The 18114-nt window shown below is 41.7% G+C and overlaps 2 protein-coding genes across 4 annotated transcripts in view; both read right to left on the minus strand.

Moving 5' to 3' along the window:
* The window catches only part of CARS1 (cysteinyl-tRNA synthetase 1), a 61610-nt gene extending 55851 nt beyond the window's left edge, over positions 1–5759 (minus strand). The window contains exon 1 of one of the 3 annotated variants that reach the window (XM_090032525.1): positions 5614–5759. In XM_090032525.1, coding sequence (XP_089888651.1) covers positions 5614–5638 — 25 coding nt within the window. In that variant the 5' untranslated portion in view covers positions 5639–5759. Of the gene's footprint in view, positions 1–5595 lie in introns of all 3 variants that reach the window. The other 2 variants (XM_090032523.1, XM_090032524.1) reach the window with 2 other exon arrangements.
* Positions 5760–6334: 575 nt separating this feature from the next.
* The window catches only part of LOC149871440 (uncharacterized), a 28995-nt gene continuing 17215 nt past the window's right edge, over positions 6335–18114 (minus strand). Inside the window, exons 7-10 of the mRNA XM_090032526.1 lie at positions 17716–17741; positions 12238–12540; positions 11681–11744; positions 6335–9995 (exon numbers count right to left, since the gene is read on the minus strand). Of these exons, the coding sequence (XP_089888652.1) occupies positions 9697–9995; positions 11681–11744; positions 12238–12540; positions 17716–17741 (692 nt within the window). The 3' untranslated portion in view covers positions 6335–9696. The remainder of the gene's footprint in view (positions 9996–11680; positions 11745–12237; positions 12541–17715; positions 17742–18114) is intronic.

An 18114-nucleotide genomic window follows, 5' to 3' on the forward strand; every position in this document is an offset into this window, starting at 1 on the left:
TGTTGCTGGTTTCTAAACATTAAATCTATTGTCAGAGCATAACAGTTTCGGGAGCGGGGGAGGGAGGAAACAATAAATGCAAAAGCACACAGGTATTTTGCAGAAATAGAACTTTTTTTCCCCTAAATATGTGCAAGCATTACTGGTTGAGACTGATTTTTCAGAGTAGCCTATTTCCCAAAGGGAAATAAATCACTGTTTAAATGTAACGGAATAATTCTATTGCTTGACAGTCCCCACAGACTGCCTATGATTCCTTCCCTTGCTTTCATTTGAAACACAAAGGAAAAAAAGAATGATATATTAGTCAATTATGTCAATTAATAGGTGTAATACTGAAAGGACTTTTGCTTACAACCTGCCTCCTCCCAGAGAACATGGAAATACAAAATGACATACAAATACCAGTAGAGACCAATTTTAGTTTTATTTGACCCTTTAAAACATAATTGCGAGCAAATGATGGGAAATATTAAAGTTCAGCAAAATTAATCAAATCAGCATGAGAAAAGTCTAAAGTCATGCCAGTTCCTTTGTATACTTAAATACTGTATTTACCCAAAACTAAGACCACTTCAAATTTAAGATGACCTCCCAATAGTTAGATTCTATACATGGAAGATTGTTATAATTTTCCACATATAGAATAATTCTTGGAGGGCTGTCATAAATTCGTCCCCTGCACCAATGCAGCAGGGAAAGCAGCAGCAGTGGGGGAAGCAGAGTATTCCCTGCTCCCTCTCTTCCCCTTGGGTGCCTGATCCCCTGACCACTTGTCTTCCCTGGTGCCTGATACAACTGCCACTTGCCTCTCCCCGAGCCTGCCCCCTTGCCACTTGCCCCACTCCTAATGGTTTACCTTATGCAGCAGCTCTGACTCCAGCTTCAGCCCAGAGCACAAAGTAGTGGCTAGGCAGCAGTGGTGATGGCAGCTCCAGCCCTGCAGCAGCTTCTCTGCCACCACACAAATCCCCCCACTTTTGCTCCTCTTCTCCCCTTCCTATACCAAACAATTTTCCCCAGGTTGGAGTCAGAGTGGCCAAAGCCACAGCAGCCACTTTGCCCTGGGCCATACTCAAATCTAAGACAAGATGTCTTCCTCCACCCATGTTGAATGGGGCAGGGAACCCTCTTGGATTCAAATAAATATAGCAAGTCAAATGCTTAGATTAATGAGAAGTCTAAAAAAACCTCCCACCAATGTAAATCAATAAAGTTGTTATTCTTGGTAAATAAGGAATAGAAAGAAACAAATTAACATGTAGTTCACATGAGATTAATATTTGACCCATAAAATGAATTTCACTCTACAGATTTTAGGTTTGTACATATTTCAATCTTTATTTTTGTCACTGATAGAAATAGACACTCACAAATTTGGAATGTGTATTTTATTATTATGAGATTTAAGCTAGTAGATCTATTTTGTGATTCTGAATGGCCAGCTGGACTGCTCATGCATAGCATACCTTGAAAAGATTAAGGAAAAATATGCTTCTTATAAGAAGAACTCATTTTACAAGGTATTTGCTAAGGAAGGAAATGCTCTTCTGGACAAGCCTTACCACAGTCACAAACCTTTTATTAACATATCACTTTAATACTTAAATGAGATTTGGGAGGTCTGAGTAATGAAATTCTTCATCCACACACTGAAATCATTTTGAAAAGGAAGTTGTATAATTACACAGAAGTTGTCAGCCAACACAAAAGCACATGCATTCCTCTGAAGGAGCAGAAGCAAATGCTGCTTTTCAAGTTCAGCACTCATTACCCTGCACCAGTATATGTAACAGCTAACAGAGCTATGGAGGGCTATAGGGATATAAATTAAATCTTTGAAAAGATATGATTTGGCATTATCCCTGTTAGTAAGAGGGGTATATTGGTATATTTAAAGTATAACTTATAAGTGAAATTAGATGACTATGAGGACTAGTAACAGGAAATACTCTTTTACTGTGTGCTCGCTGTTCAAATTCAGCCCAAATTCAACACAAACTACAATTGTAATGAAACTGGCTATGTCTTAATTGCAGTCACTCCACTGTGACCACACTGCATACAGTACGTATAAATAGGGCTACAACTTCAGCGGACAGGGTTGCAATAAATAAAATTACATTTAAGCTTTCAGACTTCAAGTTATGGTAATGCAAAGCAAGGACAAAACGTGACAACATACACACAAGCAAACTGCGCTTACAGTTGGAAGAGAGCCCAACAGATCTCCACCAATCATATCGCTATGCGATCTCTGTTACTGATATGACCTGCTCACATGTTCTGAGTATTGATTTCTAGGGTTTGCAGTTTTGTTCCGGTTACATCTGTTGTCAAAGTGAGAAACGCCTTTCAACAGAACCCCCCACACGTACACAACTTGTGAAAGTGAGAGTCAGTGATAATTAATGGTAAATTGTTACCAATAACACCATGGACAATTTTTTACACAGAGCAGCCTCCTCAAGCAGTGACCCACTGACTTGGCTGCAAATGAGAACAAGAAAATAAGAAATGAGTTTGCAAATACAATGAGGCTTTCCTTGAGTATGGCTTCACAAGAGTTTTTGACAAGACTGAAGAAAGACCTAAATATCTATGTTTCAACATGCTGTTTAGCGAAAGCATGAAGCTGTACAAATAAGCTTAAACAACACCTGGAAAGTGTTCACAAGGAATACCTCAGGAAACCACGGTCATTTTTTCAGCGCTGAAAAGAGAATCTTTCATGGAAACAAGTGCAGTTTAAGAAGGCCTTGACTGTCTCTGAAGAAGCAACAAAACATCTTTAAAATAGACTGACATATGTATATGCTGTTCTATATGTTGTCATACAATATTCAAACTTTTAATAATGACACATTTATCGTTAGTTAATATGTTGCTTGATTGTTATTTTGCTTTGGTTGGCTTTTGGGGTTGTATGAAATTTCAAGTGTTAAAATAGGGTCATATTGGAAAATAGTTTGGGAAGCGCTTCCCTATACAGTGCAAATAAAGCTCTTTAGCTACTGAAGCAACCCACACTTTTTCATCTCTCCTTAAGGCTCACAATCTTGTTTCTCAGGATGCCTTTAACTGACAGGTCCCATCAAGGTGCTTCAGAAGCCTTGACATTGATGGCTCTGAATCAGGATCATCAATCCGTATTTAAAGCAGTATAATGTAGAATGGGACAGCAAGAGGTAATGAATTTGAAAGATCTACATAATTTTAACCAGCATGCAGATAAATGTTTGTTATAGTGTAAGAAATAGGTGGAAGACCAGGACTGGTGTAATGCAGTTAAGCCAATCAATCTGGGCTCGTGGGAGAGGTGATATCTTTTATTAGACCAATGAGATTTTTGAAAAAAAAAAAAAATTAATTGCAAGCTTTCAGGCACAAACTCCCTTTATCAGGCACTAGAAAAAAGATTGTAAAAGTTCTCCCAAGTAGAAATGAAAGTTCGTATTTCATAGGATTTCACAGGAAAATTCTTCTGGGCAGGCAGGTCTTAGCTGTTAAAGAGTCTCTCACCTCTATGTGAGGTTCAGTGATGATGCAAACTAGCTTGAACAAATTGAAGCAAAGCATACACCTATCCAATATGAATGTAAGTGGAGCAGACTATGTAAAGTTATCCTGGGCCGGTCTACACTATATAGAATTCATAGCAGGGATTGCACTGTAGACATACCCAGTCATTACACTTTGATGACTGTTTAGAAAGATCAAGGAATGTCAGAAGGGCAGTATACTGATGATGACACTGCCATGTCTCATAAACTTTCTTCCCCCTGCTTCAGAAATCACTTCAGATTTGAACTAAATAATAAACATTACCAAAAAATAAGAACAACCACTTTGTTCTACCTTGTATTCTATCACTGTAATGTCTCCCTTTGGTCTTCCCCCCATCCCCTGCTTTCTTCCCCCTCCCTTACCTGCTTTGCCTTTTTGTCTAATTTCTACCTATTTACATTCTCACTGGCATCCTGTGACATTTTTAGCTTCTCTCATTCCTTGGTGTCTCATACCAGCAGAGAAGAAGGGTGACTGCGCCCGAGAGCTTGCCAAGAACTTTCTTCCAACTCGGTCTAATAAAATATATCACATCTACCCAAAGAACCTTGCCAGAACAACAATAAAAAAACTTCAAATTTGATTCACATTTTTAAAAACCTAATTCTCTAGTAGAATAATGTTGGCACTGGAAAAACTCAAACAACCTGATCTAATTCAACATGACAGTGGATTCTGCTCAATAGGTGAACAATAGCAATGTCACAGGCATGCTGTGCAACACAGGATGTTAAGTCATCTGATTGGAATGATCCACTGACAGTAATTAAGTTGCCCAACGAAAGCTACTTCTTTCAGGTAAACAAACATTGGACAGTAGTTGTCAAGAGATGCAAAATATCTTTTTAAAAAGTCTCACAATTTTTCAATCTATTTCTATATACTAAATCTGACTTTTCCTCAGTGTTAGCAGCCTGATATTTCCTAGTTCCACTGCTGGCAGTTTCACTTTTAGTTAGCCCTGCTTCCCAGAGTCTTAGGAATTAACACAATCCCGGAACTGTGGTACAAAGGGTGGAGACTAGTTGTTCACAGAACAATGTTTCTATCTATTAATTTGGATAAAACTACTATGTAGAGTAGAGGACCTGGATTGCAGATTGTCATTCAGTCCCTCTGTCATCTGATCCCAGCAGTCTTTCCTGCCAAGTGCGGGGCGGGGGAAGCTGAACCAGAAGATCTGTAAGGTCCCTTCCAGCCCCTAACAACAATAAAATGCTGAACACAGCCAAGTGTGCCAAACCTGTGCCTTTGACCCAGTTCTGCACTAATTCTTAAAACTTGTGGAGCCCATCAGTAAAAACCTGCTCCTTGTAGACATGCTACCTTTGGTGAACAAGAAGGAAAGTAACTGATGTCATCTTTTCTAGCCTTCTGTAATACTGGCATAGTTTAAGGCACAACTGACAGCTGGGCACCCTAACACTCATGCGTTTGAAATCTAAACATTGCATTGACTCCATAGCCCTGGTCATCGACAAGCCTTTGTGTCTCAGTACTGGTTACTTATATAGTGCTGGAGAGCAGCAGAGCCAGTGACCCTCACAGAAGATAAACTGGGTCCTGCAGAAGAGGGAACAGAGCCCTGTCTAATGTACTGCGCAGAGCTAAACACCCAGTTGTCACACCCCACTTTCTCCGGGCACTTCCGAGGCGCAGACAGAGGCCCCCATGCAGACAGGACCTCCTGGGTCCCACACCCACACCACCACAACATGGACAGTTCTCAACAACCTGGCTCACACCAGGACGGCCTCCCCAAGGGCCAAGGAGCCATGTGCGGCACTACACAGTGCTCCACTGCTCCATGAAGGGTGCAGAGACACCCCCCGCAGCTGAGGATGCTGCGACACCTGCCACAGCACGAGACCAGGGGCTGGCGCATCGTGACGTCATCGGGCACCGCTCTGACATCACGGCATGACAACACAAGGGTGGGTGACATCACGGCAGGGGGCTATGACGGACTGGACTGGGCCCACGCCCCTCCCCCACCGACCCGAGCGGCCTTAAAGGGGCCGCACCCACCCGTGAGCCGGCACTCACTGTGCTCCCCGCCGGCACCAGCCATCCTCTCCACTCCTCCCGTCAGGGTTGCCTTCAGTCTGATGCAACAGCGCACCCGGAAGCGACGTTTCACCCCATCACGCTACTTCCGGTGCGTGCCGGGGAGCGTAACCAGGCAACGGGGGAGACCATCGGGACCACATCGCTAGGCGGCTACAAGCGAGGCGGGCGCGCATGTGCAACGCGGACTCCTCCCTCTGCCCGGCGCAGTGTGGGCGTAGGGGTGATGCTTCGCCGTACCCTGCCAGCCTCTCCGGGCATGTGTCGTTCACGGCTGGAGTGTTTGCCTAGTGTCTGGTATATGTTTTTGGGGTCCTTCCCCCATGGTGTGTGACTCCTTCCTTCTGGAGTAGTTAAGTGACGGGGCTTGCTCTGAGTGGGGTTGGTTTAGGTAATTGAGCTGTGGAGCTGCGCTAGACAGCCACTAGCAAATGGTAAGAGCAGAGAACCGAGGGCAGCAAACAGAGAGGGAGTTTGCTTAGGGAATTTGTCCCGGGGGGAGCCAAGGAGCAGGAGACTCTATGCATGTGTGTGTACGCTTAGGCAAGGGCCCTGGTGCAGGTGCTTGGTATGCAGGTTCATGTGGCATGTCCTTTCTCCCTTCCCCACCCCTCTTTTTTTCTCCTTACAGCAGAGATGTTCTCGAGGGAGCAAAGGAGACACAAATGGAACCTAGTACTGGAGAGGCCAAAGGGCAATGAGGAGAAATGGCAGCATGTAACTACTTGATGAAAGAGGGCCCCCAGAATTCAAGAGGAGTGGTTTGAAGTCAGCAACTGCTTTTCAGCACTCTGCAGTGGAACTGCTGAGGAAGAGGCAGAGGAAGCAGCAGCCTAGAGAGCAGGAAGTTCAAGGCCCTAAAGACAGGGCCTCTAGGACCAATGCACCAAGAAGGAAGAGAAGAGTGGTGTGGCTGGTGATTCCCTTCTGTGGGGAACAGAGGCACTACTTTGTCATCCAAATTTGGGGGCCCAGGAGGTGTGCTGCTTGCCTGGAGCTTGAACTGACAATGTCACAGAGTACCAAAGCAGGACCACTACCGTTTCCTGCTTGTCCATGTAGGCACTGACACTTCCAGGAATGACACCAAGTAGATTAGAGTGACTATGAAGCTCTTGGCAGGAGGATTAAGGGGTTCAGAGCACAAGTGGTATTCTCATTGATTCTTCCTATGGTGTGCAAGCAGAGACCATTGTATACTAGAAGGGCTGAGATGGTGGTGTTGACGTGAAGGCTCTGATGACAATGGGCAGATGTTCTTGGGAGGAGGACCGCTATCAAGAGATGGAATTCATCTGACAAGAATGGGAAAGAGCATCTTTGGGTATTGTTTGGCCAGTCTAGTTAGCAGGCTTTAAACTAGGTTCTATGGCAGATGGTGAATCAAAACCTTCCAGGAACAGAGCATGCAGTCCCAAAAGGAAAGGACCATGACAGCAAGAAGAGGAGAGCCCAAAGTAGGAGTAAAGCTTACAGGATGGTATAAGCCCAGTGTGGGAGATTTCTTTGTTAAGAGCTGTTGCCTGTTTTTGTGTTGTTTTAGTTGAAACCACAGGACTGAGTTGTGGCTACGCAGGTGGCATGGAAGCCACAGGGACACCCAAGAAGAGCTCTGCAGAGCCCTGTAGGGGTAAGGGACTGTAAAAGGACTAAGCGATACCAGAACTGCCTGGTCTGGATCTGGGAGCCAGGAGGCCAAGAGGTGCATAAATGGACTTGTCTGGGTCAGAGGCCTCAGAGGTACACCTGGATTGTAACAAGAGAAGGCAGCTGGCTCAGATCTGTGGAGCTGCAAGCCCTTACATGGTCTACATCGCCATGATGTTTCAAAGCCCTGGACCCTGGGGAGGTGCTGTACAAATCTGAGGGAGTTGTTGTGATTTGAGTGCCACATACCTATGAACAGCAGCAGCAAAACCATCAGCTTCAAAAGAGACAAGAATCTCAACCTTGTTTGAGCTGCTTAGGTTCTAGAAAACACATTTCATTTCAGAAACACTGTGTAAGCACTTCTAAGATGGAAGACTTTTCAGAACTTCTGTTTTACAACAGAACTTGTGTTTTTGAAAAATTTAATTTTATTCTGTAATCATATTGAAGCCAGCACTTCTCACAAATGGAAAATTTCAAGCTTTGTTCTGCGTTAGGTAGGATTTCCAGAACTTAAGGTGTGATAGCTTGACTCTGAAGTTTTAATTTTACACTTGCTTTTCTGCTTCCTTCTTCCCACCCCAATCCATGCTTCAAATGGATTGGCAGAAGGTCCAAAGTCCCTGCCTACAAATAGATTTAACCATCAAATGCAGCTGCCCTTGTGCAAGTCCTTAACAAAGACATACTAGTACAGTGTTACCCCTTATTAACATTTCTATACCAGTGGAAAGCCATATGTTATATCACAAATTAAACCCTTAATGATGATAGGCCTTAAAAAGGTCTTGGTTAAGACTATGATCTTAATTAGGGTAATTAATAAACCAGTAACTCTCAGTCAGGGTGCCATGGTATCCTGGAGCACCTTGAGATCCTCTCACAGGTGCCATGCAATGTCACGGCTCTTGAGATGCAAACATGATTTACAGAGTAAAGCCAGAGATTTCAAATTGGAATTCATACCACTAAACAGATCAGAACCTGCTGTAATCTTTCTGAGCTCTTTGCAATGGAAGAATTGCTCTATTATTTTTCTGCAGTCTAAGAATGAGTGAAAATTAAGAGTTGGCATTTTGAGATGTACCTGGAGTCTGTGAAGGGGGATCTCGAGTCTAAAATGGTTGACAGCCACTGTAGTAAACATACCTTTGCACATGCAGTGCGTTCTTTTCTCAACTACCACTGAAACTGCTAATCCTGTTTGCTTCCAGGACTGGAGAAAAATAAATCTTGACACACCACCTTTACTCCCAGGCCCATGTATTCTAGTATCACTAATGAAGGGTGCTCAGAAGTAGAGTACTTGCTCATAAAAAAAGAACATATGCTAGGAAATAGAAAAAATAATTTAATAGAAAAACAATTTATTAGAAAAGTGATACAAAAAAAAAAATCAAAACAGACTTTAAGTAGAAATTCTCTTGCATAATTCTAAGATTTACACTGGATAGGAAAAGTAAGTAAATAAGCAGCATATTTACACACATTTTTTACCCTCTATTGCCAAGCTGATACAATTCAAATAGCTAGCAGTTTAATATAGCAAAATGCAAAGTTATACATCTAGATACAAAGAATGCAAACCATGCTAAATGAGAGGACTGAATGCTAGAAGTCAGGGACTGAACAGATTTTGGGTACCACTTTGGACAAAATCCTCAAAGAAATCTATTCTTATTGCAGTACTCTCATAAATTAAACACACTATTTCATATACAAAGTTACTTGGGATTCAGAATATTACTTAGTCCTTATGAAGTGCTGATAGAACATCATCAAATTATGCTTCAAGAACTCAAGTTATAAACACATCTGATTTCCTATAAATGATATACTATTATCCAGCCATTTCTCAATTCCCAAAACAACAGCATTATGGCTAAGGACGGAAGTTACACATAAACGGGTTTAAGTGATAAGGAACTGGTTTAAACCTATAGCAGAACAGAAGTTCAGTGTATATAAATCACTTTCAAAATGGCCAAAAGTGGTTTAAGATAAACTGGTTGGATGTATATCAGACTTAGATGATTTAGGTCAAAACAATTTATGGAACTTCTGTCCCAGATCCCCTCCTGATTCAAGTTAATGCACAGTCCCCCAGCACCCCAGGATGCTTTGTAGCATGGTTTGGAGAATCCCCTGGCTCCTGGCAGCAACCAGCTGGCTGGGTGGTATGCCTTAGTGCCTGCCCCTGGCTACTGGTTTAGGCCACTGCAGAGGTCTGGTCCACTTGCTTATCAGTTCAATCCATGCAGTTTAGATAAACCATATCTTAGTTTACCCACATTTTTTGTTGACATTTTATGCTTTCCTAACCAACAATAAAAAAAATTGTCAACATGCATTAAAGTAAGTTTGAATATAGAAACATCTATACAGGTGCAATTTGTTACAACAATAAATAGATTAATCTTTGGCATCTAATATGGTTATAATATCTCTACTTTTTAAAGTATTTACAATATTTTCATAGCAACTCTTTAGTTGCATACTCCATAGGCGATCAAGTAACTTAGTAATAGTACTCTCAATTCCCAAACTGTTCTGACAATAAATTAGCATCTGATAATGCTGCTCTTTTACATCCTTGGGGAATTCATGAATTATATTATCAATTTCAGTGTCCTTTAGACAGCATCTGATGAGCTCTTTCCAGTTACGTGCTGGCACTTGCTTTATAAAACAATAATAAATATCACTCCATTCTGAAAGAAAAAGATACATCGGGTTATATTTTATAATAAAGATAATTCTATAAACTAGTTTAAAAAAAAAAAAAAATGAACTAAGTTCAGATGAATCCAGTCCAACTGCTATTTAAAAATACTTGTAAAAAAAAGAAATCAAATAATTAATTTATCCTTTATGAGAAGGATCCATTCTGTTATTTAACATTCACTGGTATTCTAGTAAATCAACTAAGAGTAAACCTAATTAATCCAAACATACTACTAAGCTATTGTCATGGACATTCATTTTTACTACTGCAAATTTCTGGGAAATTTCAACAGTAGAGTGTTTGCAACAGGGAGTGTTTGAATCTTCTAACCCGTAAATCACCTTCCTTTCCTCTGCTCCCCATGCCTTTCCCAGACCCATGTCTCCCTAATCTGGGAAAGGCTGAGAGCAGCAGCGGCTGGATTCCTCCCAAGGAATTACGAAGAAGCTTGTTTTAACTTTGCATTGCAGCCCTTCTGTAGAAGATTAAATGCACCACTTCACTGAGAAACTTTAGAAAACATCTCAACCGATATATTTTCTTATACTTGTTTTGAATATAACTCAGATTTTTAGAGTACAGTTTTCTTGTTTGAGCAGAACTAATTTGCTCAGAGTGGAATCTTCTTATTCTTTTGATATGACAATTCAGCATTGAACAGAGTAGAGAGCATGATTTTAAAAACAAGCCGTGTCCATATATTTCCAGACTTTTTACAACCCTGACCTGGACTGGTTAACAAGCAGTTAGGAATGTTATAGGAAAAAAAATGCATCAAAAAAGGTGCAGATTAACTTGAAACGTCTTTTAACCGAACTTTCAAGGAACTGGCACAAATTGATTTCCTAGTCAAAAATGATCTTTTAAGAAGGCCATAAGTAACTATAAGTATAATTTAAATTGGTCTCTTAAGAGGGAACATTGCTTACTTTGTGAGTTTTTCACTGAAGTTTTAAGGTCTTACTTGCTTTTAATACATCTATAACCACTCTTATCAATGAATTGTACCTACCAATCTATTATGTTAATCAACAAAAAGCAAGGCAGATGTTCCTAACATCAGAAATGAAATGTAGTTTAATTATATTATAAAAATTATATGGAAAAAGATGTTGCTACAGATAAAGGCCTTTATGTCCCCACATACAGATTCAACTGCTGGTACGCAACAACTTGAATACTAGCAAACGCCACCAGGAGTGACCGGGGCTGGGGGGAGAGGTCAGGCAGGGACAGAGTCCTGCATCTGGCCCCCTTCCCTCTCCCCCCTGCCTCAGGCCAGGGCCAGGGCCACAGCTGCTCCACACCTCTCCACCATCACTTCGGGCCAGGACCGGCACCGCTCCCCACCCCGCTCCACCGCTTTGGGCCTGGGTCAGAGCCAGTGGTGGTTGCGGCAGAGCGCAGCCACCAGTCACCCACCCTCCCCTGTTAAGATTCTAAGGAATACAATTTTTTAATGCACCATTGTTCTGGGGTGTAATCACAATACACAGGAGAAAACTATTCTAAAAACGTTAAACAAATTCACATCTATTAATTCTTTACTTAATTGTTCCTTTATGTATATGAAACTGAAAAAAAAAAAAAAAAAAAAAAAAGATTTTGCTCAGTACTCTATTACTACCACTTCTAAATCCATAACATGCTGAGTTACCTTCAACAACCTACCTGTTGTTGAAATATGAAATAGATCTTTAACTTTTATCTGAGGTCTGGCTTTCCATTCCTGAACCTGCAAGATAAGCATCTGTATTTACTCCAACAGATCAGAATATAAAAGTTTGCTCATATACAGCAGACATACTTGAACCCCTTGATAATTTGTTGCAACAATATCTAAAATAGTAGGTTTGAGAGTCCATACTTTTCACAATAGAGATTAATTTGAAAAAACGTGAATAAACTTAAAACTGTTCATCTAGAATTAGCTCTGCTGCAAGCTAGGGAGTGCAGCATTTTGTCATAGCATTAACATGAAAACTAGCTTTCCTGTACATACTGAGCAGTGACAAATTAAACAATGTTTTCCAGAAGAAGTGATGAACATTTCTAATACCTCCTGAACCCACTCATTTTCCTTGCTTCCTTTTACATCTAGGATACTGTGGCAGGAGGGAAGCCTCTTTATCCTTCTGCATGATAGAGGGTATCTAAAACAGTTTTACCTTTCATGATATTATAAAAGTTGCACAGATTTTGTAACAAGCTGAGAATTTCCCACTTACCTTCTGCATATTAGACTCCTGAGGATAAAAAGCATTATGGTTATATAGAAGCTTCACTGGTGCTTCAGTCCCCTGAGGAGCTTCTTCAGATGTATGGTTAGTAACATTAAGAAGTAGTTTATGGCTCTCACAACTTGCAACACCATTATCCTCAGGCAGTTTGGTTTTTAATCCAGAAATGGGACTGTTGGCTGCTTGATCTTGTGGACTCTGAGCAGAAGTTTCAGTCTCCAAAGGCAGTGCACTAGTTAGACCATTTTCCATATCTGGTAAAATGAGAACTTCAGTGCTGCCTTCAGACTCCTGTAAGGAATGAAATAATTTTTAAGTACAGAGTGTATGTAGTATTATAGGCAAACTTTCAAAAGTAGGGATACACCTGTTAGAGATTTTTGGGGCCGATACCAGTAGCCAATTTTTAAAGAGGCATATTGGCCAGTACCAATCTGATTTCCAATACACAGCCTAGCAGCATGGAGAGCTGTGTGCAGCTAGTAAATCTGTTCTGGTGGAAGGGGTGTGGGAAGGGGGCAGATCAAGGCTCCCACAGTGAGGGAGGGAGTGGGGCTGGGGCAGAAGCTGCCCACCCAGGGCAGGGCAGGGCGAGGCATGGGACGGAGATGCAGCTCATCCAGGGCTGGGGGAGGCGTGCAGAGAGGAGGGGGTTTGGCAGCTGGCCATTTAATCAGCCACATCAGGCCTATTTCCAATGCAGTCAAATTTCTTTATGTCAGCACCTATGTATTGGTACACCTTTATTCAAAAGTATTTCAGTGGACGCACTATTGAACACTAATTGCCCCCCGCAAATAAGACACCTCTCTGTAAAGATTTAGAAGTGATGATGCTAACAAGCGAATAAGGACAAATACCTCCCCCCTCCAAACTTTTCATATAGAAGCAGGGAAATTATGGGTCATCTTCTGTGTTTGTCAGGCACAACGAACTCAACATCTGTTGTAGGCAGATTTTCAGAGAAAGTGCTGAAAATCAGCATGAATCTCAGCTTTGCACATATGTCAGCTGTTCTTCAAGTGAGCTGAGGGACATTCTGTGGAATATTATGGACACTTTTGGGTTTCTGTTTACCCAGGACATTCATATCCTCTGGCTGGAAAGGGGTCAAATTCTTGCTCTGGGACAGGAGAACAAGGGTACTGTTATTATTTAGTTGTTAGGGTTGGCAATAAACTAAAGACTACATGCATGGATTTACCAGTCTGAGAGGTAATGACTAGCTATCCAGGTAGAAGCCTCTGAATGAGAATGAATGAGCTAAAATTTTTTGGGGAAAAAAAAAAAATGTTCTTCAACTTCTTTATAGAAAAAATAGAAAAACCCCAAATAATGGAGACAGAATCCAAGATGTTGTTCCTGAGCCTTAGAAGGCTCACAGTAATTCCAAAGGAGTCAGAGAGACCAGATGAATTGTAGGAGAACATCACATGTTTGACAGTTGTCTCTACTTACATGTAGCATTTTAAACTTGGCTTTTTCATGCTAACCTAAAATACTCCCTCTGTTGCTGTACTCTGCCTAAAATGCTAGCTCATTTTGGAAAGGTTGCTTGCATTGCTGAAATTATTTTGGTCATATAAAAAACTCTGTCCCTATAACAATAAGTCCTCACGGGGCATTTAAGCTCATTGGGACTGACTTAAAGGGCCTGAAGCCCAGTCTTGGGGTTGAAAAAGCCACAGGATTCACCCTTAAAAAGAATTTTTGCCTGGAGCTAGCTTAGACAGGGTTTTCAAAAGGTCTTGAGCAACTTTGTAAGTCTGCATCAATCCCTTATTAGGATGCAACTTTAAAAGAAAGTGTACTTTTCAGGCTCCAAAGCACCAACATCAACTATTTCCCTGTTGATCATTTTAGCAGATATATATCTGCTCTGATATTGTGAAGAAAGTTTTAGTGGAAAAAAAATCTCACCAGCTCCCCCACTACCACATGATCAAACTGGTCTCAATTACTTTTTGAAGCCTCTACAAAATATAGAACACTTTAAAATGTTGTGAATTGCATGCTGCTCCCTTACTAACGTACTTCAATGACTTAAATAAAGCATAATTCCTGATTTTTTAAACAGACCTTGCAGAAGAGAGTGTGTGGAACAGCAGTTAAACAAATGCCTTTGGAGACTCTACTATTATTAGATGTCTTCTACTATTATTAAATGTCTTCTTCAAAATATTACCATGAATGTCCCACCTCTGCATTATATCAGGAGTTAAAATTTTAGGTAAACATAACACACACACACCTATCATTTTTTCATGGAAAAACTATAGATTTTACCAAAATTTCATCCAAGTGACTACTCTCCTTGAAAAGGCTGTCTTTGATTAACATATGCAACATCTTGGTACTTCGTTATCAGTGGCAGTTAACAAACATTTAGGTAAAGTGGAAAAGGACAAGGATTAGTAGAAGAATTGTAGTGGCAAGGAACCGATTAATGCAGAGACAACAGGTCATGTAAAAGTGTCACGTTGGAGGGATTTTACTAGTGGAGTTCATCAAGGAACACTATTGGGATTAATCTTTTATTATTTTAATTTAGTGTTAATTATACAAAAAATAGTTTTCTTAAGATGCTAGGAGGCACTGCCAATACAGATGAGGATAAGGTTATCACCCTCCTGATGGCTGACACTAGCCTGGACATAATGGGGATCACGGAAACGTGGTGGGACTCTACGCATGACTGAGTGGTGAATGTCAAGGGCTATAGGTTGTACAGGAGGGACGGGATAGGAAGGAGAGGTGGGGACATGGCACTATATCAAGGAGGAATACACATCCTCGTTAATTAGCAAGGTGTCAGAGGAGGGGCACTCTGAGATGCTTTGGGTCAGAGTACAAGGCAGTCAAGGGGTGAGAGATTTAATGGTGGGGGTCTACTACAGAGCTCCCAACCAGGGAGAAGAGCTTGACCAGGAATTCTTAGATCAGCTCAGAGAGGTAGTGAAGGCTAAGGATGTGGTAGTCATGGGGGACCTGAACTTCCCAGACATCTCCATGCTGACAAGAGGGGAGTTCCCCAACCTGTAGGTATGGTGCCGGTTGTTCCTCCCCAGGTGCATCACCTTGCACTTGTCTGTGTTGAAACCTATCCTATTCTCATCCGCCCACCCTTGTAACCTGTCCAGGTCTGATTGTAGCCTGTTGCTTCCTTCCAGTGTGCCCACGTCCCCCCACATCTTAGTGTCATCAGCAAATTTGAACAGGGTGCTTTTTACCCCCTCATCCAAATTGCTGATGAAGATGTTGAACAGTGCGGGCCCGAGGACCGAGCCCTGCGGAGCCCCACTGCCCACGTCCTTCCAGGTTGAGAAGGACCCATCCACTACCACCCTCTGGGTGCGGCCCTCCAGCCAGTTGGCGACCCATTTCACTGTGTGGGTGTCTACACCACAGCCCCCCAGTTTCTTAGTGAGAACGGAGTGAGAGACAGTGTCAAAAGCTTTCTGGAAGTCCAGGAAGACTATATCCACTGCTACCCCTGCACCTAAAGATCTGGTGATCTGATCATAAAAGGCCACCAGGTTGGTCTGACAGGACCTGCCACTGATGAACCTGTGTTGGTTGCCCCTAAGCATGTAGTGCCCTGCTGGCCCCTCCTGGATGTGTGCCAGAATAATTTTCTCAAACAGCTTGCCTAGGATTGAGGTAAGACTGACTGGCCTACAGTTTCCTGGGTCCTCCTTCCTCCCTTTTTTGAAGATGGGAACCACGCTGGCCCTCTTCCAGTCCTCCGGTACCTCACCAGAGCACCATGAGTGCTCGTACAGCCGTGCCAGGGGTCTTGCAATGACCTCAGCCAATTCCTTTAGAACTCTAGGGTAGAGATCATCCGGGCCGGCTGACTTGAATACGTCCAGCCCCTCCAGAAGCTTCCTAAACTAAATCCTTGCTAACCCTTGGCCCAAGTATGCCTCCCCCGGGGTCCGGGGGGGGGGGGGCCAGCAGGGAGGTGGCTGTTCTGGTCCTTACTTAGGAAGACAGAGGCAAAGAAATCGTTAAACATGTTAGCCTTGCCGTCTGGTATGACGACCAAATTTCCAACACGTCCTGCAAGGGCCCCACATTACCCGGGACCTTCTTTTTACCCCCTACATATTTAAAAAAGGACTTCTTATTGTCCTTAATCTGGGAAGCTAGTCCCAGTTCCATCTCTGCCTTGGCCTTCCTAACTACCCCCCTATATCCCCAAGCAACTGCAGAATAGTCCTCCCTGGTGATGACCCCTTCTTTCCATTGGGTGTAAGCCTCCTTTTTAGCAAGAAGACATTCCCGGATGCTTTTGGTGAGCCATGGAGGCTTGTGTGCTCTCCTGCTCCCTTTGATCCTCATTGGGATTACTTTCCTTTGGGCTTGGAGGATCGTCTCCTTAAGGAGCGACCACTCTCATCTGGAATTGTGTACAATTCTAGTCAAGAAAAGGAATTCAAACTGAACAATGTAAAGAGCAAATTTAAGAATGATCAGGGGAACAAATAGCCTGCAATATATGGGGAGTATGTTCTTGTCTAGCTGAACAGGACAGCAGAAAGTGATTGCTGTCTATTAGAAATATATAGGGCAACTAAACAGCAAGGAGAGAAGAGATATTTAAGCAAAGCAACAATGCTGGCAGAAGAACAAATGGCTATGACACTGGTTATTAATAAATTTAGGCTGCACAAGAGAAGAAAGTCGTCCCAGCCACCAAAGCAGTGAGTTTGTATGGCAGTCTTCCAACTGGAATAACAGAGGCAAAAAGCTTAACTGTTTATAAAATGGAACTTGATCAGTTTATGGAAGAGATGTCCTATAACAACACAGCTACCTGCAATAGCAGGAGAATTCAGTGGATTCAATGACCCAAAAAAAACGTATTAGGCTATTAAGGGAATAGTTTCCATCATTTTACTAGTTTTACTGACCATAACAGATAAAAGTACCTGGTCTTATAAAAAGAAATAAGCTAAGCAATGGTTAACATCTGGGTGTTAGGGGATGATACTTTGACATACTGAGAAAGGATAGGCACTAATGTATGAAGGAAGCTATTTAGAACATCACAAGGGGAATAGAACTAGATGCAATAGTAGGCAGATGTGTAATAGTAGGCAATAGTAATTTTTTCTGCTAGGAAAAAAAATAGGTTAACTGGCAAGGAGCCATATTAGGGAACTAGAATATTCTTCTAGGGGAACTGCTGAAAGTCCCATCCCATTGGATATTTAAAAATGAAATACTAAAGGACTTGAGAGGGCAATCCAACATTGGCAGGAAATTAATTAATGGGTTTGCGGGGGTTTTTTTTTTATGAAAGCCTAAAATGAAAAGACTTTTCCCAACATACAACAATAATCAAAACTGTGCATCACAATTTTTAGTTGTTTAACTGAAACTAATTTCTATGATATTAACATTCAGGGTAAAAAAAACCCGAAAAACAAATCAACAAGTTTATTCAAAGGAAAAACTTACCACTTCTCTTTCTTCATCGTTTTCTTCTGTAAGATAGGAAAAAGATATACATAAGGCATTTTTAAGAGGAAATTATATTATTTATATACAGCTGTACTGTTCTCTGTTTACTTTGAGTTATCATTATTGTTTTTACACAGATTCACAAATCTGATCCACAAGTTTAAAGGCAGGTGATTTCTGAAGGAGACTGGAAGTCCAGGGGACTTGAAGGAGAAAAGTCTTCAGTTTAGAAACTAACTGTACACACTAAATGCGTATTAACCAGAAATTCTCTGAGGTCTAGTTCAGATACATTCCACTGTATTTTAGGCAACATTAATTTTCCTATAAATGATAATAACCTGTTCAGATCATACAAATCCTTAATATTTGTAGTTCTTAATTCCTTTTCAGACT

The sequence above is a fragment of the Crocodylus siamensis genome, chromosome 2, assembly GCF_052110815.1.
Source record: "Crocodylus siamensis isolate JL-2025a chromosome 2, ASM5211081v1, whole genome shotgun sequence".
Lineage (NCBI taxonomy): Eukaryota > Metazoa > Chordata > Crocodylia > Crocodylidae > Crocodylus > Crocodylus siamensis.